We start from the raw sequence: 26,525 nt of genomic DNA, 5'->3' as shown, positions 1-26,525 counted from the left end.
GGCTATATGTCTTGAGGGGCAGATCTTCCCTGGCACTGGGTTAAGGGCAAACACATGTCCCCAATGGGACCTGCTGCCTGTGTTAGACCCGAGTGAGGGGAGAATGCAAACTCAACTGCTTCTGGTGAATTGGGCCTCCATGTGACCAGGGCATGGCTGCAAGGCAAACACATGAACAACTAGAACTGCCACTAAATCCTCCAGGAAGAGCAAACAGGGTCATGGTTGCAGTATAATGTATTGCCCAGCTGACTTCAACATCAGGCTGTTCTTAGGAATCTCTTGGGAAAGGGAAGACTCTGATTTTATGGTCTCCCCATCCTCACCCCTATCCTGCTGCTCTCTGCTACCACTTTCGATGCTACCTTCATCTTCCTTTGAGCTCTGTGCTGTCGGGCCCTTCGGAGTCTGGCAAAGGGTTATCCTGCTTTTCCGAGGCATTAGAGTAGTGTTGCAGGAATGTTAACGTATAGCATGCCTGGCACCTGCCAAGAGAACTGCCAGCTGTGCCCCCACGATAGTCTGCTCTGACGTCATATCCTGGGGTACCAGGGCTCTTCCCAGATCCAGCACTCACTTGGCCCTGCTACAATTCCATTCCTGGCTGTGGAGGGAGGCCTCTATCTCTGCCTAGCAAGACCAGCCCTGTGGATCCTGTCTCCTCACAGAGGCCTGCTTTCCCTGTCTCAGCCCTTCGCTGTCTGATATTGTTAGCACTTAATTTATTACCTCTGCAGTCACTGCAGCAGAAACTGGGCATCCAGCTTCCTGGGCAGCCAGCACTGGCTTAGTGTACCATGGAAATGCATTGAAAGGACTATCAGTGTGAATGGCAAAGGCTCTCTGGATTTGACATCAGCAGTCACTTGAACCCTGGGGACCCGTTTAGGACTCTGCAATAGAACCCTTTCTCCTCCCTTGAGCACCCTTTTTCTTCTCTTGAAACTGGGCTGTATTATAGGCCTTATGGAAATGGTGTGTGTGTGTGTGTGTGTGTGTGTGTGTATGTAATGGCCGTGAAAGAGAGCTGATTTTGATGATGGACATTTTTTGTCTAGCCACAGACTGAATACAGCAGTGGCAGTTTCCACCCCTGCCTCTCCACTGTGCTGCTTGTTCTCTGAACTAACCTCCTTCTAAGCAGTCCTTCAGCTCCATGGCCCATTCCCTTCTCTGCAATCTGTGGATAATGCCAGTTATGGTGGAGGCTCCTGTGATAACTGAAGCCAACAAACTGTTGTTGGATGGTGTCTACTCTAGGTCATTATCCAGCTAAGATACTATCCCCATTTCCCAGGCTCTGGCAGGAATATGGTTGGTGCACAAACTTCCTTGTGGTGGTCTGTCAAGAAAAGTTGCCCTGGAAACTTTACAGCTTTATTCTGCTGCCTGGAATCCTGTTTGTGCCTCACTCTTGCAGTAACATGCTTCCATTACTGCAGTGGGGAATACACCTGACCTTTCCAGGCTGCGTCCAGTAAGTTTGGAGCCAGCAAGTGAATTTATTCACTGCTACTTTAAGCCAGCACCACAACAGTTAGTTAATCAGAAATGCTCAACAAAGGCTGGTGGTGCGAAAACCAGAGAGCTCTGCCCTCACTGAGCAATCCCTTCAGAAACGTGGAATGCGAGAGGGCTGTTGGCTACTCCAGCCTGTACCTGCATGATAAAGAACAGCTAAGGTGGGCATTGAACATAAGACATAATTGGTTTTTATTCCACTCATTTCCTTGCAAAATAGCCATGGGGGGGAGCAGCCACCGGGCTCTGAAACTAGATGCAGCTGCTCTAGGTGTACATGCTAATTGCTACTTTGCCATGCTAGAAACCCTCTTGCTCCCCCACATCAGTGACTAACCCCAGCTCTGCCTGGGAAACAAATCTAACCTTGTAAAATGGTCATGAGTGCAGGCAGGGACACCTCTTCCCCCACCCTTACCACGATGCTGCCGAGAAAAAAGTCACATTTTACTTGGCTGAGCACGACTGTGCTTGACTCCACTTCGGAGCACTCACTGGCCCGCTAGGCTGCCTGGGCCTGGATTGTGAATCTTTCCTGGTGCTGGCTTAGAGGCTGCTGCACAATGGGATGCTATTCGGCCTGACTGCACTAGGAACACCCCTAGTTCACAAAGTCGCCTGTCTTGTATTTCCTGCAGGGCAGAGTTATGACGAGACTGTGGACATCTTCTCGTTTGGGATTGTTCTCTGTGAGGTAAGTCCAGGCCACACTGGGGTGTCTAGGGGTCTGAGCAAGAGGGCTTCCAAACATCACCGAGGTCCTGTCCTACCTCTTCCTCTCCATACACAACAGAAGGCAGCTCTGTGTAGCTGAGTCTGGAGTTCCTGACTCAAATGTACTGTGGCTAGGACTAGTCTGGAGAGTTGCACCTTGCATGCCCATCTCACTCCCCTGAGTGTGGGGGTGGGAGGGAAGAGGGCACTTACTGCTCTGTTGGTGCAGTTCCCGCCTTAAACTTAGAACTGGTGCTGGGAAAGAGACAATCTGTCTCTAGCGCAAAAATCTTGGGATTTAGGTGGCATCTTCCAGCAACATGGAAGCTTAGAGCTGAGATTCCTTCTCCCTCCTCCTGAACCCTGGGTCTTCAGCCTATAATTAGCCATGGTAATTCAGGGCCTTTGTAAGGTTGAGATTTGACACTAGAGAGGTGGTCAAAATCTGTCTGAAGGTGAAAAGTGGGGCTTAATTCGCTGATCCTGCTTCTAGAAGGAATATGTCTGATCTGGCTGCACAGCGACTTCTCTGCCCCACGCCTGCTGTGTGTAGAAAATAGGCCATCTCTTTTCTTCATGATATGAATGTCTGATACAAATCCGAGAACCAATATCCTGTGTGCCTAAAACTTCTCCCCACCTCCTTCCCTTGCATCACCAGCCAGATGTGCGTTACATACAGATTGTTCCCAAAGGAAAGCACAGCCTTTTAAAGTACCCAATGTGTATAGAAGTGAGAGCAATCGGGGGTGGCAGGGAGACCCGAATTGGAGTTTTCCTCTTAATGCCTGGATGGAGAATATGGAAAAAATGTCTCATGCATGAATGGTACGGCCTCATCTAGAATACTGTGCTGGTAACCAATGTTCCCTCTAATTTTTTCCATCCAAGTGCAGAATTAATTTTATGTGCACCAATATCGAGGTGATATGCACCACAAGTAGAAACAAAAAACCTAGGTATGATAGATATTTATTTGTTAAAAGTTACCATTGGGATAATTACTCCAGCCAGGACAGGTTAGGTATTTTAGAACTCACTACTCAATTAAATTTAAGCCTGAGAGAGAAATAAAATTATGAAATGCATAGACCAGTCAAAAAACTAAAATAACAGCACTTTGAAAGAATAAAGTTACAGAGAACTTATATGTGCATTGCAGGAAGTACCAAGAAATAACACAAGTATGTGTTGGGATGTGTCAGAGACAGTGCGGGTGTGCTGGCTGCTGGGGAAGTCTGAGACACTGTGCTCTGTCTCTTTAAGGCGCTCACCAGAAGGCTCAGACCACAGCAGCTGAGCTCTCCTGCTCCTGAGACAAGTCCCTCCTCCCCTGCTCTGCAGAGATGGGGTACATGGGCTGGAAGGAGGGGGACACCCTGACATCAGTGCTTCCCTATGCCCTCCCATCCGCTCTGCACAGCAAGCAGGAGGATCCCAAGAGCAGCTGGCCAGGGGCTTCAAGAGAGAGGGCAGGAGCAATGTGGCTGCAGAGCAATGCGGGGAGGGGCACCTGAACACACTGCTGTGTGTGCATGGCACTTGATTCGCTCCTGGGTGGCCGTGCGACTGTGCAGCTTAGAGGGAACACAGCTGGTAACCCATCTTCAAGGTTAGTGCAAATTTGCAGGTGGGGTTCAGAGAACAGTAGCAAGAATGAGTAGGGGCCTAGAAATTCTTATAAAGAGGGATTGAAAAGAGTTGGTTTGTTTACCTTACAAAGGAGACACATAAGAGGAAACATGATAGATAGAATATATATGAGAGAGAGGTTCTCTTCCTCCCATCTCATAACTAACACAAACACACACACACATACAATGAAATTGAAAGTTAGAAAACTCAGAAGTGATAAAAATAATTTTCTATAAAATGCACGATTAGACTGTGGAACTACTTGCCACATGATGTGGTTGTGGTCAACAACTTGGTAATATTCAAAGCGGGACTGTATTTATATGGGTAACAAGAACATCCAGTTAGCATAAAGTATTGTAACAGAGTATTGGAAGAGAAATAAAACCTCATATTTCAGGTCTTAAATCAATCTAGGTGTTGGGGATTAGGCTGAGACCTTTGTGGGGGGCAGATTATCACACATCTGCCTGTTCTGGGGTTTGTTGCACATTTCTCTGAACCATCTGTTGGCCACTGTCAGAGATGGGATTCTAGACCCTATTGTCCACAGGTGTGACCCAGTCAGGCAATTACAGTCCCAGGCTTTGATTGGTGGCCTTCTGTATCCAAGGTGACTGGTAGAATTCAGTGCAAAATGTGTTCAGTGTTAGAGGCAGAGAACCTAAGTAGTGTCCTGTGTATTCTACAGTCTTCTTCCCCATTTCTTTCCTCTGCTTGGGTTTCCCTTCTGAGATTTTTGATTGGTCCTCATAATAATGTGTTTGATGCACCATTTCTTTCCCTCCCTCCTTTGTCACCCTCCTGTTGCTCCTGCAATGTACTTGCCTTCCCCCAGCTCCCTGGCATGTGAGCTGTGTTGGGGGAGGAGGGTTTTGATAGCATAATGACATCATGGAGGGCTGTGTGCATGCTATAAGATGTTAATACCCTGGGAGCAGAGGAATTGCTTCCTACTTCAGTGCATGGACTGATAGTGGCTAGGACACTGCACAGTCTGCACTGAAAGCTAAGGTTGTATTGTACCCCTTGCAGCAATACCCTAGGGAGGCAGGAATTGACCTTGGGCTTGGTTTTCCTCTGCCATAGCAGGGAGAGACTTCTAGGGTCAGCCCCTGTACTGCCTGTGAGGTTTGCCTGTATTAAATGGTGTTGCCTTGATCCTCCTTCATGCAACAAGCCCTTCTGTAGCTGGGGACTGGTCCAATTCTAGCTCTGCTCCCCCTGCCCTGTAATCAGACACGAATTGTAATGTTTCCAGTGAGCCAGCCTAGCTCTAGAGACTGAGCAACCCCCACCGGCTAGCCCTCAGCTGCTGTCCCTGCTGCTACAGTTGCTGTTCCTGAGCAGTTCTTTCCCCTCTAGATCATCGGGCAGGTGTATGCTGACCCTGACTGCCTCCCTCGCACACTGGATTTTGGCCTCAATGTAAAGCTGTTCTGGGAGAAGTTTGTTCCTGCCGATTGCCCTCCAGCCTTCTTCCCTCTGGCTGCCATTTGCTGCAGGCTGGAACCAGAGAGCAGGTAAGGGGTGTGAAATGCCGGCTAACCCCTAATCTCTGGTTCTCTTCTGTGTCCAGTTTGTATCTTTGCTTCTCTCGGGCTGGAGAATGCCCTCTCCTTCTGCCCCCACTGGGAAGGTGTTGCTCTGCAGAGTGGGTCAGACTGGGATGGCAGGTATGCGCTAATATCCAGGGCACTTCGGTTGCTGTGTCCTCACTTCATGGAGGAGTTTTTTGCTGCTGTCTTCCTTTCCCCATCACTGTCCCAGGAGCTAGTCCGCTGCTGTCCTATTGACCCTGTCTTATCACTTCTTTCTAGGCCCCCATTTTCAAAGCTGGAGGATTCCTTTGAAGCCCTTTCTCTCTACCTGGGAGAACTGGGCATCCCCCTCCCTTCCGAGCTGGAGGAGCTGGACCACAATGTGAGCATTCAGTATGGGCTGAGCCGTGACAAGCTACCTGAAAACACAACCTAGGCGGCCCATCCTGTGATCTGTGCTACTTTTCATTGGATCCTATACGAGTGGTGTGGAGGGGAGATGTACTTCGGCCACCTGCAGGGCATTCAGAGGGCACCAACTGCATACTTGGTGCATCACCTCTCCCTCCCCCATGAAACTAAACCGCCATGTCTGTTTGATCTCCTGGTTTCACTGTGGATTTATGGCACATTTTGCAAGTGAAAAGGGCTATTTCCTGCCTGCTGCACCAAGGAGAGCTGCTCAACACAACACAATTCTTTGGGGCCTGTCTGGCTTTGTATCACTGTGGTGCCTTAGAACTTGACATGTGACTGTAAGCTGTGAAATAGTCCTGGCCTATCTGCCAGGAAGGGAATCACTATAGGAAGTCTCCTTTGTTAGGAACTGCTTTTCTGGAATCACTTGTCCCAGACTTTTAGTGACTGTGCTCTCCTTGGAAGACCTGGAATACACTAGAACTAGGAAAACCAGGCACCTGGCAAAGGGCTTAGTCAGGGACTCCATTGCTTTTCTACATGTCAGGGTGGGAGTTCCCGAGCTGCCTAGGGATTAGGAGAAGCTCTAGGAATTGAGGGGAGCTTGAACGAAATGGTTGTGGTATCATGTCTGTGGGTAGAATTTGTCTCAGTTAGTGTAGTTCACCCTCCAAGGCCCTGTTCAGAAACACTACAGCCAGTGAAAACTGGGCTTTGCTCACCCTCCTGATGTGAATGAGGCTGTGCTCTGAGTCCAGAGGGTAAGAAGGGGGAGACTGAGTGGTTCTCAGGTATGCTTTTAACTCTACCAACACCTTCAGCTACTGACTCCACACAACCAGTCCCCCAGGCTGGGACCTCAGAGCAGGCAAAAGGACACAAGTCTGAATGCCCAGAACTGCAGCAGCACTCTGATCCTGATGTGCTGTATAAATGGGAGACTTGTCCCCAAAGAGCTTGTGCCTGTTTCTGGGCATTTGGCCTGGTGCAGTGAGATACATGCCTCATAATGGTGGCAGAATATACCTGGTGGAGAGCTGAATAGCTCTATGCTGAGGCATTTGGCTTGGACTAGGTGAGTGTTTGACATGGATAACCCTCATGAGCAGAAGGAATTTGAGGGCATGCTGAAAAGGTTACTCAAGGACAGATGCTAGTGAATTGGAGTCTCATGTCTTCCGTCCTCTCCGTGTACTAGTTGGAGGATTCGTAATTCAGTAGCTATTACTGCCCTTCTCCAGCAAGACCTGCAGTGGAGGGGAGTCCCATAAGTGTGTCTGCCACTCAGTTATCTGTTCTGGAGCCCCTGACACAGAACTTGGTCTCATTCTCCAAACAGAATCCTTCTCCAGAGACATGCCATGCATGGAGGGAAGAGAGCCTGGGGAGGGAAGGAGGCAGCATATTCACTGAGGCTTTGAACTGGGGCATTAGAGGGAAATGTAGGAGGAAGGAAACCGCTTCCCCAGTAATATGTGGCTGGTGCTACCTAGTAAAAGGCTGGCTGCTGAGTCCACTTGAGTTCCATGCCCTCTTGGTAAAACTGGATTCAGTCTCTGCTCTCCTTTGCAACCCCATAATCTACTAGTGAGGAATGTGTGTTAATGTTTGTTCCTCTATTCCCTAAGGCGTTGGGAATATGTGAAAACCTGGCCATAGAAATTACATGGGATCAGCCCTCATGTCTGTCTTAAGTTGGTTGTGTTTAATTTGTATGGTGGTGGTTTTAGAAACAGGAAAGTCCTGTGCTGTGAGCCAGTGGGGGAGTTGTCAATTGGGTCCGGTGGATTCAGGCATTCTGATTGTTACAGGACTTTCTTCCTACTACTTAGTAGGATGGGGAAACTCAAGGGAGGGCGTCCTGGGTGATGTGTGGGTGGGGAGACTTAACTCCATGTGATTGCACAGCACAATGTTTGTTGACTAAATTAAAAGCAATAAATATACCCTAGGGACATAAGGCTGTTTGTCTGCTTTTGGAGCTTATAAAGAACATGAGGCTGCCATACAATGGGACCCCTCACTCAGCTGTTGCAGGACTGCAGCAGTGCATCACCAGGGACATCCGACTGGTAGCTGCAGACTGACTTGACTGAGCAAGGGCTTTGTAGAAGGTTAGGCTCTGATGCCTGACCTATGTGCAAATCCTCTACAGAACTGCCTTTAGCTAGGGTAATGGAACAGGTGGCAGTGACAGTAGCTACTGTCAGGCCTAGACTTAAAAATAAAAAGCATTTGTCATTGCCAGTTTTGAAATCACTGAACTCTAGCTGTGCTACCTGCTCTTAATCCATGCCAGCCAGTGTAACCTCCTGCTTGTGTTTACGCCAGCCTTTCCAAAGCAAGAGCCAGAGGACCTGAGCTGCCTCTGAGCAGGAAGTAAAACAGAATCCACTTGCATCAGAGCAGAAAAGGAATAATTAGATCCTCTCTCCACAGGCCCAGCCTGCTTAGTCACAGTAGCTTGTTCTGGGCTAGTGAATAGACAGCTGCTTTTTTAAGAATGCTCTGCTCCATTCTAATGCTGGACTTTGCCAGTCTGTCTACAGAGTCAACATCCCATGGTGTTAGCTCTAGGTGAAGGCATGTTCTTCTCTGAAGTGCGGAGGTGATTGTGGTTGTCTCTCTCTCTCTTATGCAGGCTGGGGTTGTAGCTCTCAATAGAGCAAAGGGTGAACTACAATGGCCTTAATTATTCTTTCCTCTCACTGCTTTGCAGTTTGGGGTAGGGGGCCTTGCCTGGGTTTGAATAATGCTGTTAGCCTGCTCGTGCAGCTACATGCCCTGAAGGAGCTGAAACGTGTTCAGAAAGGCATGCTGAGCTGGTCCCATTTCCTAGGTGTGAGCTGCTACTTCAATTGAAGCCCACACAGGTTTCCAGAGAACCTTTTTATTTTCCTTTTTAAGCTTTAATACAAGGTAGCATGATCTGCATCTTTATTTTATGAGGTATTTAAAATATTTACAAAGAAATGGTATTCAAAGGCTTTTAAAAAACCATTTTTCCTTTTCTGAACCATATAACCATCAACACTTAATCTCTGCTCAGTAAGTCCCCCTTAAAGTAGATGGGTAGAAAACCTTATTTGGATGGCTTGAACCCTGCTGCAGAGATGAGGATGTGCATTTCTCTGAATTAGTCCTACACAGATTATAAACCACCCCACTCTGAGAAACAAGTGCTTCTTGCTCATACATGTGCCCTAAAATCTTTATCTAAATGGGCCAGTTTGGATAAGCAGCCCCTGCAGTGTGACCTCTCCTGGAGCCTGCACAAGGGACACAGAACAGCATGCACAAGGCCTTGATGTGCCTGCAATAGGGCAGCTGTCTTGTCTTTCCAGTTGCATTCACCCTAGGACTGGCTTAAACTCTTGTTTGCTGGAAATACACCTCCCTGGGGAAAGTCTGAAAGGAATTCAGAAATGGCTACTATCCCTTTAAGCAGCAAAGAGTACTTGGCCACTCTCCCTGAAGCTGATTGAGGGGTTGTCTACCTTCCCTCCACTTTTGAAATACTTCTGCTCCTCTCCTGCCCTAGGAGACAGCCCAGGCTCCTGTTGTACCAGCCCAGGAGAGTGGGAATGTGTCCTGGGCACTGGAAGACTTTGCTTTATGAGCATCTTGAGAGAGATCTCTTAAGCAATGCATTGGCGCTAACTATCTCCCTCCCCGTTAACCAAAACCTTCTGTCTCCCAGCTGAAACCGAGCTCGGCCGTTGACTCTTCCCCTTCTCTAAAAGAAATTTGCACAGGACAGCTTTTCTCCTATTAAAGTAAAATGTAAAACTACATTCATAGTCTACATAACCCTGCTGTAAAGCTCCCACCTGTCTCTGATACTGCTGTGTCAGATTACAGGCTGAAATGCATGTAACACTCGTCAAAAGGGAAGGGAACAGAACAAGAGGATGTTGAGAGTTCCCATTCTTAAGTATGGGAGGTGGGGCCACAGTGGCACATTGCTAGCTTGGGAAACCACTCCCCCTCCCCTGCTGTAGTAATCCCTGGAGATGAAAGGGATTGCACCAGTCCCCAGGAGAAACAAGTCCTGCTAGCCCCACAATGAACAGCCCCATTTCAGTGCATCTCCAAGTCCTGTCATTTGCTGGAATTCATCAACAAAAAAATACAAATGAACCCCCCACTCCCAAAACGAGACTGGGGTCTTCGCCTCCATCATTTCACCCTGTGCCTCTCCTGCCCCTCGCTGCTCAGGCACCAGGAGTACCTGCCTGGCCCATGAGAGGTGCATTGCCATCGTGTGCCTCCTCCACGGGGGTCCGGTTGGTGTGCACCTCTATTGTGTTCTCATCCACAAGCTCACAGGCCTGGTTCGTGAAGGCAGAAAGTGGAAGGGTGATGCGCTGCATTTCCCGCTCATAAACCTTCTGCTCGTGCTGCTCCTTCAAGTCTTTGGTCCTAGAAAGAAAACCAGAACAGATGCTCTGAGTGCTGACTGCAGTAAGGTCAGTCCCTGCAAGTGGGCACTGGCCCAAAGGAGCTGCAGCAGAAGGGAAGAGGCTACTGCTCCAACAAAAGACCAGCCCCTCAACATGAATGTGAGATGCTGGGTTTTTCCCCAAACTTCCAACTACAGTGGTGAAAGCACCCAGGCAAACAGAGCCAGGTGGGGTGTTGGGGGAGGTTTGTATTCATCCAGTAATACAATATCATGGAGGAATCAGGGAGGTTAAAGCCAGTCCGCTCCCACCTGTCACTGGACTCAAGGCCCCGACAGTAGCTATGGAAACAACATGTGGCAGCTATCTGGATTTTAGTTTATGGCTCTGTCTTGAGTCCCTGTAACATGCAGGACTGCTGAGTCAAAGCAGGAGCTACCAATGTTTAGAGAAGCCATTAACTGTGAATGGTAGGAAAGGATGCAAGAGCTCTGGGTGGTGGCTGGCACTTGCACAGGTGAGGCGGGATAAACACACACTTTAGGCAACAAGTATCTTCCAGAAAGCAAACTGAGTTAATGGCTCTGCTCAGAGTAGGTGTGTAATGATCTTACGTGCCTGCTGTGTTCCAAAGAGACTTGCTTCTCCAAACTACCTGACCCCTCACATGACAGCAAGGAAGGTGACACGTCTTCAGTGTCTGGTGCCAAGAAGTGGCTTTTTTTTTAAATGAGTGACAGTTATTGAACTCTATAGCGAAGGTAATTAATGAGAAACCAACCAGTTTTGTTTTTTATTTTTAAGACAAGTGCCACATGCAAAATTTAACTTTAACTGGGAAGCCAATTCACCTGAACATGGCTAGCTGAAAAGGGAAAAAACTGAAGCATCCAGTGCTGACCCTGCCTGAAGCTTGAACTTGGGCTATTTTGAATTAAGGGAGGGGCTACTAAGAGTCAAGCCTCCCCAAAATCCAAATCTGCTCACAGCAAAGACAGTCCTGGCAGAGCCAGGCCCCAATTCAATGGAAGTCTGGTGGATCAGAAATTACATTTCAGACTATACTCTGCTTGAGCCCTGGAGTAGCCAGCTCCCACTCAAGGGGCTAGAACAGCTTCCAGGGTTTATTGCCAGACAGTTCTAGTGCAGTCTAACATTCTTTCTTCCCTCCACCCCCTGCCAGTCGTATCTATCTACCTTCACTAGAACGTGAATCATGCTCATTAGCAAGTGCTAGATTCGTGCTCTAACCTTATGTAACACTGTTGGAGTCTCTGCTGTCCAAGCTTGCTGATACATCTTATGTAAGGACTTGGCTCAGCCTGGGAGGGACTCATTCTGCTTCACTAGGAGAGGTTGGCAGCTAGCTACAAGAGTTAAGCCCTAAAGCAGGGATGTGATAATCGCTCTGTGGCTGTCTGTCTGGAATGCTATAGACAAACTGCAGGCCCGATCAGCCGGTCAGGTGCACATGTAACTCTGACTGAACTGAAGGGGAGTTGAGTATGTGCAGCTGTCAGGCTAACTGGGCCATGCAATTCAAAGGACACATTTAGGAAAGGGAAAGAATTATGATTCTACCCTGTTTTCACTCAAATAGATGAAGGCATAAACACGAAAGGGAGAGATGGCTTAGACTGCCATGAGTAGGAAGGGGAAGAGTGGGCTCAGCCCGGGGAAGACACCGAACAAAGGGCAGGTTACTGTGGTTTGGGTGTTTGTTTTTAAATACAGCTGTTATTACGGTCTCACTGTGTTAGGGCCTAATCCTATGAGGTACTTAACTCCCACTGATTTAACAGAGTAGCCAGTGCTTATGACTCGCAGATGTGCTGGCAGGTCCATATTGGGGAATCATAGGCAGATTGGCCAGTGTGTCTACATAACTGCAGCCCTGCCAAGGGCCTCTGACTTGCAATAATGGAATGAAATTCCAGAGCTTAATAAATCTTGTTTCTGAAAAGTTTCACAGAGCAAGTGGTGAAAGCTCCGTCAATCAAGACATAAAAAAACTATATGGTGCAGTATCCTGGAGGCTATACTTCAAGGGGAGTGGGCTCCTCCACTGGCCCTGGGGGAGGGAGGGTTATTATGGGACCTAATACCTCTGTGTTTAAATGAGTTCCATCGAGGCTATGACAAGACCAGATCTCACAGCAGCACCACCAATGTATAAGAGCCTACCCTTCTCAGAGTCCTGCATGAACTGGGACTTAGGTGTTATCTATAGTAGCTCAGAATTTCCTGACTTTTATAGGCCTGTATCACAGCCACAATGCAAACTCTTGATCCAGAGACTACTTACCTTTTGTAGATGTAGCCCACAACAATGCCAGCTCCAATGGCAATGATTATCACCATCATGATGAAGGCCATCACATAGCCTGTGGAGAAGAAGCAGAAGCAACAAAGTTAGGAACAATGCAGCACCTCAGCCTCTATGTACAGCAGTGGCTTTAGGGTTCAGAAAAGAAACATCCTGTTGTAGTCCCACTGAGGAATCTAGAGAGTGTTCCTGGAGGTCATACCTAATGTCCCCAAGTCCTTCTTTTCCTTGGAGTTCATCCGGACTCTCTGACTGATCCCAATGACGGGCTGCACAGCAGCTGCCTCGCTCCGGGCTGGTAAAGTATCAGCTGGTTCAAATACCTGGTCTATCCCCTGAGAAACCTCAGCCGCAACTGTAGGGACCAGAGTCTCTGTGGAGGAGGTAACACCTGTTGGGCAAAAAAAATACATTAAAATATTAAAGTGTGTCACCAAAGTTTCATAGCAACAGCTATCTTGTGAATGGGGCACAAACCCATCTCAGACCCAGAACCCTGGGACCTTCCTCATCTTAGACTGACAAATACTCCCACTCCCCCTTAGATGTTACAATGCCTCCCTACAGATGGGAGAAAACACACACACTTTTCAGTTCAACTGCTGCTAAAGGTCAAGAGCAATCTAGGCAACTGGCAGAGCAAAGTACCAAAACAGGAGTAAGAGAACAGAGGTGAGAACTGAACCCAGAGCATTAATCAAAGGGCCACCAGGTAAATCCATTTATAGCTCAATATACAGAGAAAAAAAAAATCACACTGAATCTTTTCTGTGGGTCTCAGAATCCCCATCCCACACATATGATGGCAACGTTCCTTCCTTTAGGCATTTTTCCTTGGAGCATTTTGGTTCAATACCTCCAGAGTCTGTGATCATCCAGACTGACTTCCCGTACAACACAGACCATAGGACTTCCTTGAATTAATTTCTCTTTGAACTATAGCATATCTTTTAGAAAAAAACTATTATGTGATTCGGGGGGGAGGGGGTGTTGGGTTAGTAACAGGCAGGAGACCACCAGGAAATAAGGGTCCCTCTGCAGAGGGATGTTACTTCACACAGTGTCTTTCAGAAAAGAAGAGCACAGAATCTGGCAGGGGCTATCCCTAGGGAAGAGAAAGCAATGGGACAGCTCCTTCCCCGGGCAGACATACAACAGCAGGGAAGGTGGGTTTAATCTGACAAAATGGCTGAATCCCTGGCAACTGCACCAATTGCTCAGCATATTGGCTCCCAATCCCAGGCAGTTCCCCAGTCCTAGGACTTTTAAATAAAGAGCCGTAAACAGGGAACATCTGCTCTGCTTTGTCCTTAATGAGAAGCAGTCCCAGGATAGGAGGATTGAGAAGACTGAGGGAGGCAAGAATTCTGAATCCTGCCTGGGGTGGGGGACTACATGCAAGGAGGGACATGCTCTCCTTTAGAACAAAAGGGTGGGTAGAAAGACATGCATGGGGTCTCCTGGAAATCCTCCCAGCTTGGTATTGTCTGCAAACTTTATAAGTGTAGCCTCTATGCTATTATCTAAATAATGTATGAAGATATTGAACAGGACCGGACCCAGAACTGATCCCTGCAGGACCCCATTCGTTATGCCCTTCCAGCTTGACTGTGAACCACAGATGACTACTCTCTGGGAACATTTTTTTAACCAAAACAAATTTTGAAATGAAAGATGGGGATGTCTGGGGAAGGTTTGGGGGGCACAGACTCTCAGACAGTACAGAGGAGAGCAAACAAGCAGATAGTTCAGACAGGATCAGTGCAGATGTGTTCTGTATTGTGCATGTTCTAACATTTTCCCTGGAATAGTCCTAAACAGATTATTCACCACTGGAATACCTCTATCAGGAAGATTTTCCTGGTATGCCAGTTCCTCCCTTTCTTAATTCCTTCCTGTTGACCCTAATTATTCCCCCATCAGACAACTCCTCTCCATACCTGTAGGTGGTTAGCCCGTCCCCCTATCAATCCCACTGTGTCCAGTCTGGATAGCTTTACTTGTTTAATCTTTGCCTCCAGCCCCCTGTGGTTTCACGGGTGCCCCAGCTGTTTGGGAAGCTCCCCACAAGCTGGTGCCTGAGCCTTACAGTCCCTGACATTCTGCTGCTCTTCGCTCCCTCCAGTTTGTCAACATCTGGGCTACCCACCCTGACATGGCCTTTCCCTGCAGTGACCTAGGGGGACTAGGGGCTGGTGGGGAGGGGGCTGCGCAGATTCTCTCTCCGGGGCGCGAGACACAGCCCAAGGGGCAGACCCACACGTGGGTAGGGCCGGGATGACGTCACGGAGGGGGCCCTGGAAAGGGATGGGGGACGGCGGCGCTGGGAGGGGGAGGCCGGCTCACTCCACGTGCAGGGGGCGGGGACAGCTCCGCCCTGGGGGCGGGGTCAAATTGTTTACACGCCGAGCTCTCGCCGCTGGGATGACATCATCCCCAAACGGGAGACCAATCGGAAGCCCCTAGAAGCTTGGCAACAGGGCAGCCAATCCCGCTGCAGCAGGGGTGGGGACTGGGAATTGCACCCCCTGGTTTTTCACCCGATGCGCTCCCCCTGCGCACGTGCCCGGGCCCCGCTGACCCCACGCGGGGACAGCCGCGGGCACGTGGCCCTGCCGCGGGTGGGGGTCCCCGACTGGGGGCGGGGGGCTCGCGCCAGCCCGGGGGAGCGCGCGGGGAGCCCAGCGCCGGGCGGAATCCCGCTCACCTGGGCAGGGGGCGATGTCGCAGGGGCTCCGCTCCGGGATGCCGGCCTCGCCGCTCACGTAGCACCAGGGGGCCGCAGCGCCGTCGGGGTTCCGGCAGCTGCTGTGATCCTCGGAGACTGGGGGCCGGGAAAGATGGTTAATGCGCGGCAGGGGCAGGGGCAGGGGCTGGGCTTTCACCCCCACCCAGCCCGGGAGACACACACAGGAGCGGGGAGCTGGGGGGGGGACGGACAATAACACAACGGAGGAGCCGTTTGGAGCCACCCCCCTGCACTAAAACCCACCCACCGCCGGGCAGCAGCCGGGGGAGCCGAGCGCACCCACCTTCGAGGAGAGCGGAGCTGTAGTTTCTCCCCACCGCCAGCCAGTTCAAGCACGGGTCACCGCTGGAGGTGATCTGTTGGCTGCCCCGGTAGGACACTCCATTGCCACGGACACATTCTGGAGAGAACGAGAGAGCCCCACAGGCACTGAAACGGCGCCCGCTTTGTAACCCACAGCAGCCCCCCCCGGTACCGGCCCCCCACGCTGCCCCCGTCTCCTCGCCTCTTCCTTCATCGCACCGTTCAAGCCTCAAAGCACCAAACACCCTCCCCTGACGCCATGACATTTCCGATGTAAACGGGGACAGCGAGTCTGTCAGCACAGCCAAGCAACTCTGCCGGGCTGCTGCTTCGCCTGGGTTTGACTCCTCAGACTGCCCCGCAGGGCAACCAGCTCCTCTGATCTGCAAACCGGCACATAAGATAAGCCCAGTCCCCTTGAGTGCAGGGACGGGGCCACAGGACCTCCCCGGGTCCCTACCAGGTCTATGATTCTATCACAGGGTAAAGAGGACGTGACCGATCTCCAGACGCAGGGACAGTGGGGGTGCGGAAAGTGGGAACCATGCCTTGGGTTGTTATTACCACTTCAAGCCAGGGGGAGCCGCCGCACCCCTAGTTCTAGCGCCCCTCCGAAGGGGTGGCACAGGGAAAGGGGGGGGGAATGCTTCCCTACCAATCTCAGCCCCTGGCAGAGACAGAAGGGTTTTCAGGAGGCTGAGCTTTGCCTTTGTTCCTGGTAACAAAGATGGAGCTCGGAGTCCCTCTCTCCGAAATCATACGGACTAAGACACCCCTACCCCATAGCAGGGCAATGCAGGCTCCATCGCCTGCCCCCCAGCTCGGGGAGCTCTCGGGAGCAGGGTCCGAGTGAGTGGTATGGGGGGGTTCAGCTCTCACCTTCGGTGGCAGACGCTGCTGTTAGCAGCGCGGCGCTGAGAAGCAAAGCTTGCACCCAGCCCAGCATCCTGGATCCAACCGGGCACCAGCAAAGGCTGAAGAAGTAGCCGGGGAAGTCTCAGCGATCTGGGAACGCTGCTCCCTGTCTCGCTCCGCTTTGGCCTCGGCCCCTGCTTTGCAGTTGGCAGATGTCTTGTTATTTTCTCCTTTGGTAAACAGGCTGGGCTCAAGCTCACTGCAGCGAAGGCTCCTCCTCTCCAGATTCACTCTGGGTCCTAAACATGCAGCGAGAGAAAAACAGCTGCAGCAGAGAGAGTGGCGGAGCAGGCACCCCCGGGTCTGTGTGCCCGACCCCTGGCTCTGAGAGTTTCGAGGAGTCCGTAATATAAACGGTGAAATAGAAGCTCTAGGGCAAACCCCGGCAACCGGGGCTTTCACGTCCCCTGACCTCCGAAGGTTTTGCACGATTCTGGGATCGGCGAGGGGCGCCCAGGAACCAGTTATAGCCGGAGTTAAATCACATTTAACCCCTCCGTGTCTGTTGTGTGCACACAGGGCGTAGTGGAGCCTGTTCAACTCCTTCGGCCTACTGCCTATGGGGAGGCGGTGTGCTTCTGCTCTGCGGCACCACTCTCACCCTCTGCTGCAATCTCTTCGGGGATAATAATCCCCAGGCCCACACCCACAGACACACCAAGGAATATACACACCATTCAGAGATGGAGGGAGAGAGGCAGGGCCTGAAAAAACTTGCCCCCCTTTAAGGTAGTCTCGTTTCAACCCCTCCATCCAAACTTTGTATATTATGCTAGATTCATGTTCCAACAGGGTTCTTGGGAGTCCAGCAATGCTGCTCCTTGATCTGTCTGCAAGAGACACTAGTGAGACACAACTTTCCCCTTACTACCTTCAGCAATGAATCCCTCTGTGCCACTAGTCACCCACGGAGGGAGTTAGGTAAACTTGATTTCCTGTATGACAATGCATGTTATGAAACAACGCCATTAGATGTTTTTTTGCTGGTCTAATGGATTGATTGGTAACAGTGTGATGATAGCCACAGAAGGGCCATGCTTGCTGTCCCACAGGAATAGTGCCATGGAAGTGAGGGTTTGAAGAAAAATATGATTCTAGAGTGAAGAAAGATGGATGTTATTCTATTCAGGTTCTTATACTGCAGCACTATGGTATCTGAGGGAAGGTATTTGCAAAGTAGAAATAAAAATATGTTTGCATAACAGTTGGCAGGAAACCTGGTAGGGTTCATCTATACTATTGAAACTGGGGTGCATGTGTTTGCCTGTCTCAGCTTCTTCCTACAGCCTTGAAATCAGTGACAGAACATGTCTGCACGATGTGGGAGAGATAGACCCAGGTTGGCACCTTTTAGACAAGATCCTGAGCTTAATCATGTGCAATTAATAATAGTATATTGGAAGCAAACCTGAGCTGCTGGAGTTAATGAAGGTGTTTATAGCTATAATTGCTTGTTATTACCAAAAATATTTCCCTTACTCCAACAGCTTAATAGAGGGAGAAAAAAATAATTTGTCTCACAAGTGTAGCTTCCTGATTTTCAGCTACAGGATGGGTCACAGGCCCCATTTTACATATTAATGTGTGATTCCTTCCAACCTCTACCAATCTGGATCCTTGGCCTCCATATTCATGACAGATTTGGTTTTCCCAAGGATCCTAATCCTGCCCTCTTTAGTCTGGATATGAGGAGGAATTTCTCTCTTTTAGAAATTTACACAGGGGGAGATGGCCAATGAAGGGCTCCCTATTCACCTGTAACTACCAAGGTACACCCTTATTTCCTAATTTGGGTTCCTCTGAGTTTGCCATAGTAAGCAGGAGATCCCAAACAATGTCACTAAACCTGGTGGCAATCACTAACACACAGGCTATGCTTTCACCTCAAGGACATCAATTCCTAGAGCTTCTCTGCTTTTCATCTGTTTTTCTTTATTTAATCCCACATAATTTAGAATCTGTGGCTCTGGTCCTAGCTTTCTGGAGAAATGTTCACGGCAGAGAATGAGAGGTGAAAACTCCCTGAAAAGTACTTAGTGTTGGTTCCATTGTAGGCATTCTATCAAAATAATGCAACCTTTTTGTAGCAATTCCAAACAATAGGTTTAAAATAGTTATTTCTATTTTTAAATATGTAGGAGGCACTCAGATACTGTGATGAGGGTAACCATATGAGTACCTATATTGACAGACTGTTGTTTCCTGTTTTAGACAAATTAAAAACAATCCGCTAAAATATTCAGCCCTTCTGGATGGGAGAAAGTCTCTAAAAAGGTCTAGGGAGGAAGGATGGGCTTGTGGTTAAGGCATAAGACTGTGAATACAAGGTTCTATTTCTGGCTGTGCCACAGAGCTTGTGTGTGACCTTGGGCACTCCATTCTCTCCTCTGTGCTTCATTTTCACTTTCTATAAAATAGGGGTAGTTAATCATGATTTCCTACCTTAGAGGGATGTTGAGAAGATCAGTGCTTATAAAATGCTTTGGAATCATCACATGGAAGCTGCTAAAAGAGTGAAAAGTATTTTTATACCAGAAGGCTACAAGGTCTAATGGCTAATGGATGACTGGGCATCCAGCAAGTGTATATTCTACTGGTTCTCCACATGATCTTGGTGAAGTTAAGCTTCCTGGGGCTTGTTTCACCACCTGTAAAATGGGTATATTAGTACTCACCCACCTTTAAAGGACTTTGACATCATTGGTGAAGGAAGCTGCATAAGTACTGGTTCCCACTAGCTGAAATGTCTGCTCTGTTTAAATGCTTTATGTTTTACTGTGGGGACAGACTCTTGCTAGGCCAGATTCCAAGGTCTTATTTCTGGCAGCACTTTCACTGAAGTCTGTGGAAGTTTTGACTAAGGCTGTAGGATCAGGCCCTCTGAATTCTGCCTAGATTGAAGCTGATGGAAAGTACACCTAGGCATCCAAGGGCAGAATTTAGCCTTAGCTGTTTGCAGTGTGAGAAACCATTGTTAAATCAAATTGATTTATTTTAGCTCATCCCATGAGACAAATTAAAGCTTCATAGCCATCTACACAAGAGACACCTCCTTACCCTCAAACTGATCCAGAAACTGCAGGGCTGGGGAGGATCTGTGGAAACAACACTCAAATTTTCCCAATCCTCCCTCCTGTTATATCAGGGTATGAGCTGTGCTTCTTATCCCACACAACTAAGTTCACTCAAAGCTTTATGAACTTCCAGTCGAATCAGGGAGTCTAGGAGGGACTCAAAAGCTCTCACATTACCAGGAAAGCACAACAGCCTTTTCCACCTGTCTGACTTGTACACATTTCTTTTTTTCCTTTTATCTCCAGTTTTTCTGGGGTGCCAGGGCAGATTTAGGCCCTGCAGTTTGACAGAGCAAAGTCTAATGAGATGCCATGGAACTCCAGAGAGCGGGGAACTCCAGAATTAAAGGGTGTGCCTGCTCATTAGGAATGGGTTGAATCTATTTGCTCTGTTCTTACAGCTGAGAGCTTCTGTTATTTTCTAGAGACTTTATTTGAAAAGGATCTGTTCCACTGATTATTGGATGGATACCTCTGTGCTACATCCATGGCACTTCTCAGTCAAGGATCTTAAAGCACTTCACAGAAGTACATCGGTATGCCATTTTACAGCTAGGGAAATGGAGACAGAGAGGTTATGTGATTTTCTCAAGTCTGCATTGTGAATCCCTGATCTAGGTTCTGTTCACAGCTCTGTCTTGTGCTCAGTTTGGTGCTTTAACCACTACACAATACTGCCTTCCATTGATATATCTGTATCCCCAAATGCAGACCGTGTCTGTACAGGCTGGTATTATGGCATTTACCTTATAATAGCAGACCAAACTGTCACAGATGTTTTATTCTTCCAGACTGTCCCTTTGGTTTTCTTTGTTCTACTTCTTCACCTGTGGAAAAACTTAATAAAGTTTAAAGAAATAAATATTCCAGGGTAGTTAAGCACTGGAATAAGTGGCCTAGGAAGGTTGTGGAATCTGTCATTAGAGATTTTTAAGAGCAAGTTAGACAAAGATATGTCACAGATGGTCTAGATAATACTTAGTCTTCCCTTGAGTGCAGGGGACTGGACTAGAAGACCTCTTGACGTCCCTTCCAGTCCTATAATTCTATGAAAATAACAGTGGAGCTTACCTGCCACACAGAATGCTGTGAGAATGAGGCAATGTTTGTAAAGGGGCCCGAAGAAAGAAGGCAACAAGTATACTAAGTGTTCTAAGTACTTACAACTCCAATAAAATGCAGATAATTCTGCAAACCATTCCTACTCCCAGCTCGATCATAAAACAATGTCAGGGTTTCTCACCTAACAAAGCCATCCTTACAAGATGCTTCAGGGGACAGAAACAAATTCCAACACGTTATTTCTGGCTTACAAAAATGAGGAGGAGGAGTCAGTCACAAGGACTGGGACAAAGGGACTCCGACTACACATGGAGTTTATGAAGTTGTGGGCCAACATGCAGCAGCAGAATTACAAGGCCGAGAGAGAAATCATGCATTACGGGTCAGAGGGGGGAGAGGGAGGGAAAGTTCTGACTCCATTGCTGGATCTCCCTGCTGGCATGTTAAAGAAAAGGCTCTCCCCTCCCCACTCCAATCCAAGACCAGGAGCTACTGCCAAGTAAGTGCCAGCCAGAGCCTCCAGGACGAACAAGGAAGTCACGTCAGCAGGAGCAAAACAACCTGGTCTGATATTTGAACTGGTCTGGACAGGTTCAGAGAGTTTGCTCTACTTACTCGGAGTGCTTTCGCTGATGAGTTTTCTGCATGGTATATAATGAAAGGATAGAGGCTCTAGCAGTGTAATCTGGGTCCTGTGGTTCAGAGGAGGGCAAAGTGGCCCCTGTGGGTGACTGCAGGGCTTGAAGGGAGAGTTATATTTTTCCATCACAAAGGGGTCGGTGCTGAATGCCTTCCGCTCTTGCTGGCTACATTTGGAGTCAGGACACAACCCCCAGCATGATCGAACCCTTCAGACAGCTACATCTTTCTATTGTGGCCTCTTTTGTGATAATCTGTACAGCATTTTACCATGATGGTAATCAGTACCACTCATCACCAAAGCAAGCAAGCAACCCAGAGTTATTTGTATTCATGCTGGTCTATTTTGTAACAGACTCAATTTAGATCACTGTTGTCCTTGTCAGAACTCCCCCTTCCTGGTTTCTGGGCCAGGAACACAAATAACAAAACTGCTTGGATTACATAACCTGTTGTTTTTACTTGGTATGTATCACGGCAGGATATCACCAAACCCTAGCTGTATTATTAGGCACAAGGCACAGCTGTCTGAGAGGAGGGGGTGATTTCCCAATCTGGGCTACGCCTCACACTTATCCTGTCTCTCTGCAGTTAAAGTGTGCTACTGCTGGAAAAACAGAGCCTGTCTCTTTAAGGGTGGAGGAGAAATGCCTTTGTGAGGAAGGCAGCATGGTTTTAGTTGGGAGGCACCATGATCTAAGGGGTGAACGCATGGGCCTTGAAGTCAAGAGCTCAAGATTTATGAATGTTAATTTTTTAGATCCAGTTTTCCCTACATCCCACATACACCCCAGTTAGCTCGCCACTTAGGCTTGCCACTTAGGGATCTCCAGAAAAATGAAACTGAAGGTTAGAAATGCTTTTAACATTTTTTTTTTCTTTTAAAGGAATTGTTCTCGTATTTCCTCCTCCTCGTCTGCTGTTTAGTGTCTTCTTATATCGGAGATACTTGCCTCTAGGGTGATCAGACAGCAAGTGTGAAAAATCGGGACGGGAGTGGGAGGTAATAGGAGCCTATGTAAGAAAAAGCCCCAAATATCAGGATTGTCCCTATAAAATCGGGACATCTGGTCACCCTACTTGCCTCACATTTTAAAGGCTGGTGCTGTGTGTCTGGGCCCTGGGGAGTGCTTAGGCCTCCCCTGGTGCCATCTTTCTGATTAACCAACCCAAATGTAACACTAACAGTTTCACTTCTCTAATGACACCTGGTTCATTGTGAGCCTAGTAGTCAGCCAAATTTTTTTTCCTTCAACTTCAGAGTTGGATCTCTTCTGCAGCCTTCTTTACATGCCAAGTGATTCTGCTAATTCTCAAGCAGGTACAGATACAAAATTGTAATCTGAACAATAGTTTCGCAAGGAATGTTGTAGAATTGCTAGTTGTTTGATTACTTGATGCAGGTAAAATTCTACCGCTTATAAAGTCTTCCTTGCTATGTTAACTTCAGACAATATACAATGCCACACCACTAAGCTGCACAGAAATTTGAAAGTAAGCATTTGTCCAGCAATGGATCATGCTTCTGCATGAGATTTTGGCTCCAGAGGTACCAACCAGTGTTGCATTATCAGTTACGGATAGCTATGCATCATACACTTCTCCAGCTTAGTACTTCATGGCTCTTACTGCTTCAACTGCATCTTCTTTCAGGCAGTTGTTTCATTGTAATACCCAAGTGTCCAACGTGTTTCAAAACAATATCCCATTGACAAACGGATTGAAAATAAATGAAAATAGCCTGAATGACCCCCAAAAGGTTCACTCCTTCAGTACGACAGCCAGCAGCGCTGCTCAGTACCAGGCTGATAGAATGGGTGCTACAGGACACAAAAACTGTTCAAGAGAAGCTCACGCATCTGTTTCTGCACTCCACTATTCTTTCCTTTCATGTGAGCTCCGTTGTCACAGCGTTGCCCTCTCACATCTGTAAGAGGCAGTCCCATTTTATTTAACTTCTGGAGAAGAACTTCTGTCATGCCTGCACCACTTGAATCGTCCAGTTTCACAAATACTAAGAAGCATTCCTGTATTTTCACATTTACACCTTTTTTCCAGATCTTGTGGAAATAAATCTTACAATCACAGACATGTCTACCGCTTGGCTATTATCCGGTATGCAACCATGGACGATTAAGTAATATTTTGATTCCTTCACCATGGATAAGATTTTGCCTCTGATTTTTGATGCCAAAGGTCAGTTAGCTCGTTCTAAATGTTTTTTTTCCCCAATGTAAAGAAGATGGGACTATTTGACGTTATTCTTTGTAGAAATTCTTTCATAATGCCATCGGACAGGACCATCAACTCCACAAATTTTAGGAAGTTTCCATTACTTGGTTCCTACAGCCTGTCTGAATGGCCTGGAAGAGCCAAATTCTGAACTGCAAGTGTCCAAGTAAGAGTGACAAGTCTATGCAGAACATCATGCCGGTGTTCTGTTTACACACTAAGTATATACTGATTATTTTGATCAACTATTACAGTTTAATCTCTCCTGCAGTCCATTCCACATCTGAATGATTAAATGTGATCAAGAGATTTTTCATGACTGCTGAAAGTGGCAGATACATTTTTGTAGTCTCAGATGCCATTGCTTGCCAATTTGGACTTGACATTCAAAGTAAAGATCTTGCAACAAAGGCAAAATACATTATCACTGCCACCCTACCTCAGCCCTGCACCTGGATCCTTGGCCTAATCTTGCACCACACTGCTATCCCCCACCTGGCTCCTGGCCCAGTCCCCCCCCCGCACTCACCCCTCAAAATGCACCACCCCCACCTGACCCCCCCAGCAATCCCTGCACACGCCAGTCTGCCCCTCCGACCTTTCCAGAGGAGCTCCTTGCCCACACACTGGCAGCACTGCCAGAGACATGGTGGAGTTAAAGCGATGGCTGCAGTGCGAGTCCGGGGCAGCGGCCAGAGACTGCCCAGGCAGCAGGGCTGACATGAGGAGCAGTAGGCATGGACTGGGATCAACATGGAGCTGAACGGATTGCTGCACTTGTGGTGCCTAAGCTGCAGTCGCAATCGTCCCTGGCAGCCCCTCCCCCAGGCATCCCTCCCAGCTTCATCCCCCACGGCTGTTGCCTATCTGCTGCCTTAGTCTTGTCCTTGCAGAAAGGCAAATGTCTCTGGTTTTCCTCAATTGTGCACGTCACAGACATGTGGAGACAGCACATTTTATAACTCCTACAATATGTACAACCTCTCTTCAGCTACTACAAACATGCAGAAGCCAGCCCTGCAAGAATGAGAGCACCTCCCCCTGCAATTCTGGTTTTGAGTTTCATTGAATCATAGAAATGTAGGGCTGGAAGGCACCTCAGAAAGTCATGAAGTCCAGCCCCCTGTGCTGAGACAGGACTGAGTAAACCTAGACCATCCCTGACAGGTATTTGTCTAATTTGGTCTTAAAAAACTTCAGTGATGGGAATTCCACAACCTCCCATGGAAGCCTGTTCCAACACTTAACAGCCCTTCTAGTTAGGAATTTTTTTCTAATTTCTAACCTACATTTCCCTTGCTGCAGATTAAGCTCATTTGTTTTTGTCCCAGCTCCAGTGGACATGGAGAACAGTTGCTCACCATCCCTTTTTTAAACAGCGCTTCGTATATTTATTATGGCCACCCTCAAGACTAAACATGACCAGTTTTTTTTTAAACCTTTACTCATACGTGAGGTTTTCTGAACCTTTTATCATTGTTGTTGTTCTCCTCCTTTGGACTGTCTCCAATTTATCTACATCCTTCCTAAAGTGCGGCACCCAGAATTGAACACAGTACTCCAGCTGAGGCCTCACCAGCACCGAGTAGAGCCGGACTATTACTTCCCATGTCCTACATACAACATTCCTGTTAATACACCCCAGAATATTAGACTCTTTTGCAAACGCGTCACATTGTTGACTCGTTTTCAATTTGTGTTTCACTATAACCCGCAAATGCTTTTCAGCAGCACTATCACCCAGCCAGTTATTCCCCATTTTGCAGTTGTACATTTGATTTTTAACTTGTGTTTATTGAATTTCATCTTGTTGATTTGAGACCAGTTCTCCAATTCGTCACAGGAGTGTTGAATTCTTAATCCTGTCTTCCAAAGTGCTTGCAACCCCTCCCAGCTTTGTGTCATCTGCAAATTTTGTAAGTGCACTCTCCACTCTGGTATCCAAGTTATTAATGAAAATACTGAATATTGGACCCAGGACTGATCCAAGGGACCCCATTAGATATGTCCTCCCAGTTTGATAGCTAACCATTGATAATTGCTCTCTGGGTAAGGTCTTTCAACCACTTGTGCACCCACCTTATTGTAATGTAATTTAGACCACATTTCCCTACATTGCTTATGAGAATATTGCATGGGACTGTGTCAAAAGTCTTATTAAAAATCAAGACATATCACGTCTACTGCTTCCCACCCATCCACTAGGCCAGTAACCCTGTCAAAGAGTTTGCCATCTTCAACAGCAACTCTGGTTATGAAGTGAAGGTCCCAAGCTGCTGTATGAAGACCACAAGGATCCAGAAAGGCCTTTTCTCAGTGGGACAGGCAGTGTTACCATGCCTCACCATACTATTTCTTACAAAATAAAGACACTGGGGTAGGATGCAGTGCACTTGATTAGTGAGCTAACATTGACATGGGCAGGCTGCAGGGCTGTTTCTTAAATAAAAGCATATTTATTTTAAAAGTACCCTTTCATCTTCATTTTCCTCCTGGTATTCAGTGGGGATGGCCAACGGATTGCATCTGCTCTTTCACACAGACACTTGTTGCTAGGTCATCTTCTCCTGAAGGAGTTAGAGAAATCTAATCAAGCAGGCACAGAGAAAGGATTGTGTGTGTCCAAAATAAGCCCATCCAAACATGTACACTTTGCTGCTCAGGACAGCACAGCCCTCACACAACCCTGTGGTGACGGCAAGAGAAGCCCTTGTGAGGCTGGCAGGAGCTGTCCCTGCAAAGAGGGAAATTCAGAACTAGGAAACATACAGGCCGTCTCTCCCTGCACCCTGGGCTTCTATAGTCGGGCTCCAGAAAATCAACGCAAGCACCCTGCAGGGTTAATTCTCTTTTGGTTTATTACCATTTAAAATCAGTGTGTACCCCCTTGTACAAAGGCCTCAACTTCCAACAGAACCTACAAAAACTACACACAATAGAAACAAATAGGTGAGTAAAAGTAATTGTTTGATACAAATGGGTCCCTAAGACAGC

General features: G+C 47.9%; 2 protein-coding genes across 4 annotated transcripts in view; one reads left to right on the top strand and one right to left on the bottom strand.

Annotated features, from left to right (window-relative positions):
* Positions 1-7,751, top strand: part of LIMK2 (LIM domain kinase 2) — a 45,376-nt gene extending 37,625 nt beyond the window's left edge. For both annotated transcript variants that reach the window (XM_024198011.1, XM_024198012.1), the window contains 3 exons: positions 2,160-2,215; positions 5,236-5,393; positions 5,691-7,751. In XM_024198011.1, coding sequence (XP_024053779.1) covers positions 2,160-2,215; positions 5,236-5,393; positions 5,691-5,847 — 371 coding nt within the window. In that variant the 3' untranslated portion in view covers positions 5,848-7,751. The remainder of the gene's footprint in view (positions 1-2,159; positions 2,216-5,235; positions 5,394-5,690) is intronic.
* Positions 7,752-8,709: 958 nt separating this feature from the next.
* Positions 8,710-26,068, bottom strand: PIK3IP1 (phosphoinositide-3-kinase interacting protein 1). 2 transcript variants are annotated; one of them, XM_029913690.1, is made up of 9 exons: positions 26,003-26,068; positions 20,345-20,425; positions 18,967-19,029; positions 16,489-16,763; positions 15,590-15,706; positions 15,265-15,381; positions 12,760-12,948; positions 12,537-12,615; positions 8,710-10,250 (listed from the first exon to the last, which is right to left on the bottom strand). In XM_029913690.1, the coding sequence occupies exons 4-9, from the start codon at positions 16,553-16,555 to the stop codon at positions 10,043-10,045; spliced, it is 777 nt and encodes a 258-aa protein (XP_029769550.1). In that variant the 5' UTR covers positions 16,556-16,763; positions 18,967-19,029; positions 20,345-20,425; positions 26,003-26,068; the 3' UTR covers positions 8,710-10,042. The 2 variants fall into 2 exon arrangements, with proteins under 2 accessions (XP_029769550.1, XP_024053778.1); XM_024198010.2 differs by lacking the exon at positions 26,003-26,068 and having other exon boundaries at positions 20,345-20,436.
* Positions 26,069-26,525: the final 457 nt, after the last annotated feature.

Source organism: Terrapene carolina, unplaced genomic scaffold, assembly GCF_002925995.2.
Source record: "Terrapene carolina triunguis isolate 2854851 unplaced genomic scaffold, T_m_triunguis-2.0 Scaffold790, whole genome shotgun sequence".
Taxonomy (NCBI): Eukaryota; Metazoa; Chordata; order Testudines; family Emydidae; genus Terrapene; species Terrapene triunguis.
The sequence above is the reverse complement of the archived record's forward strand: the minus strand, read 5'-3'. Positions and strand labels throughout refer to the sequence as shown.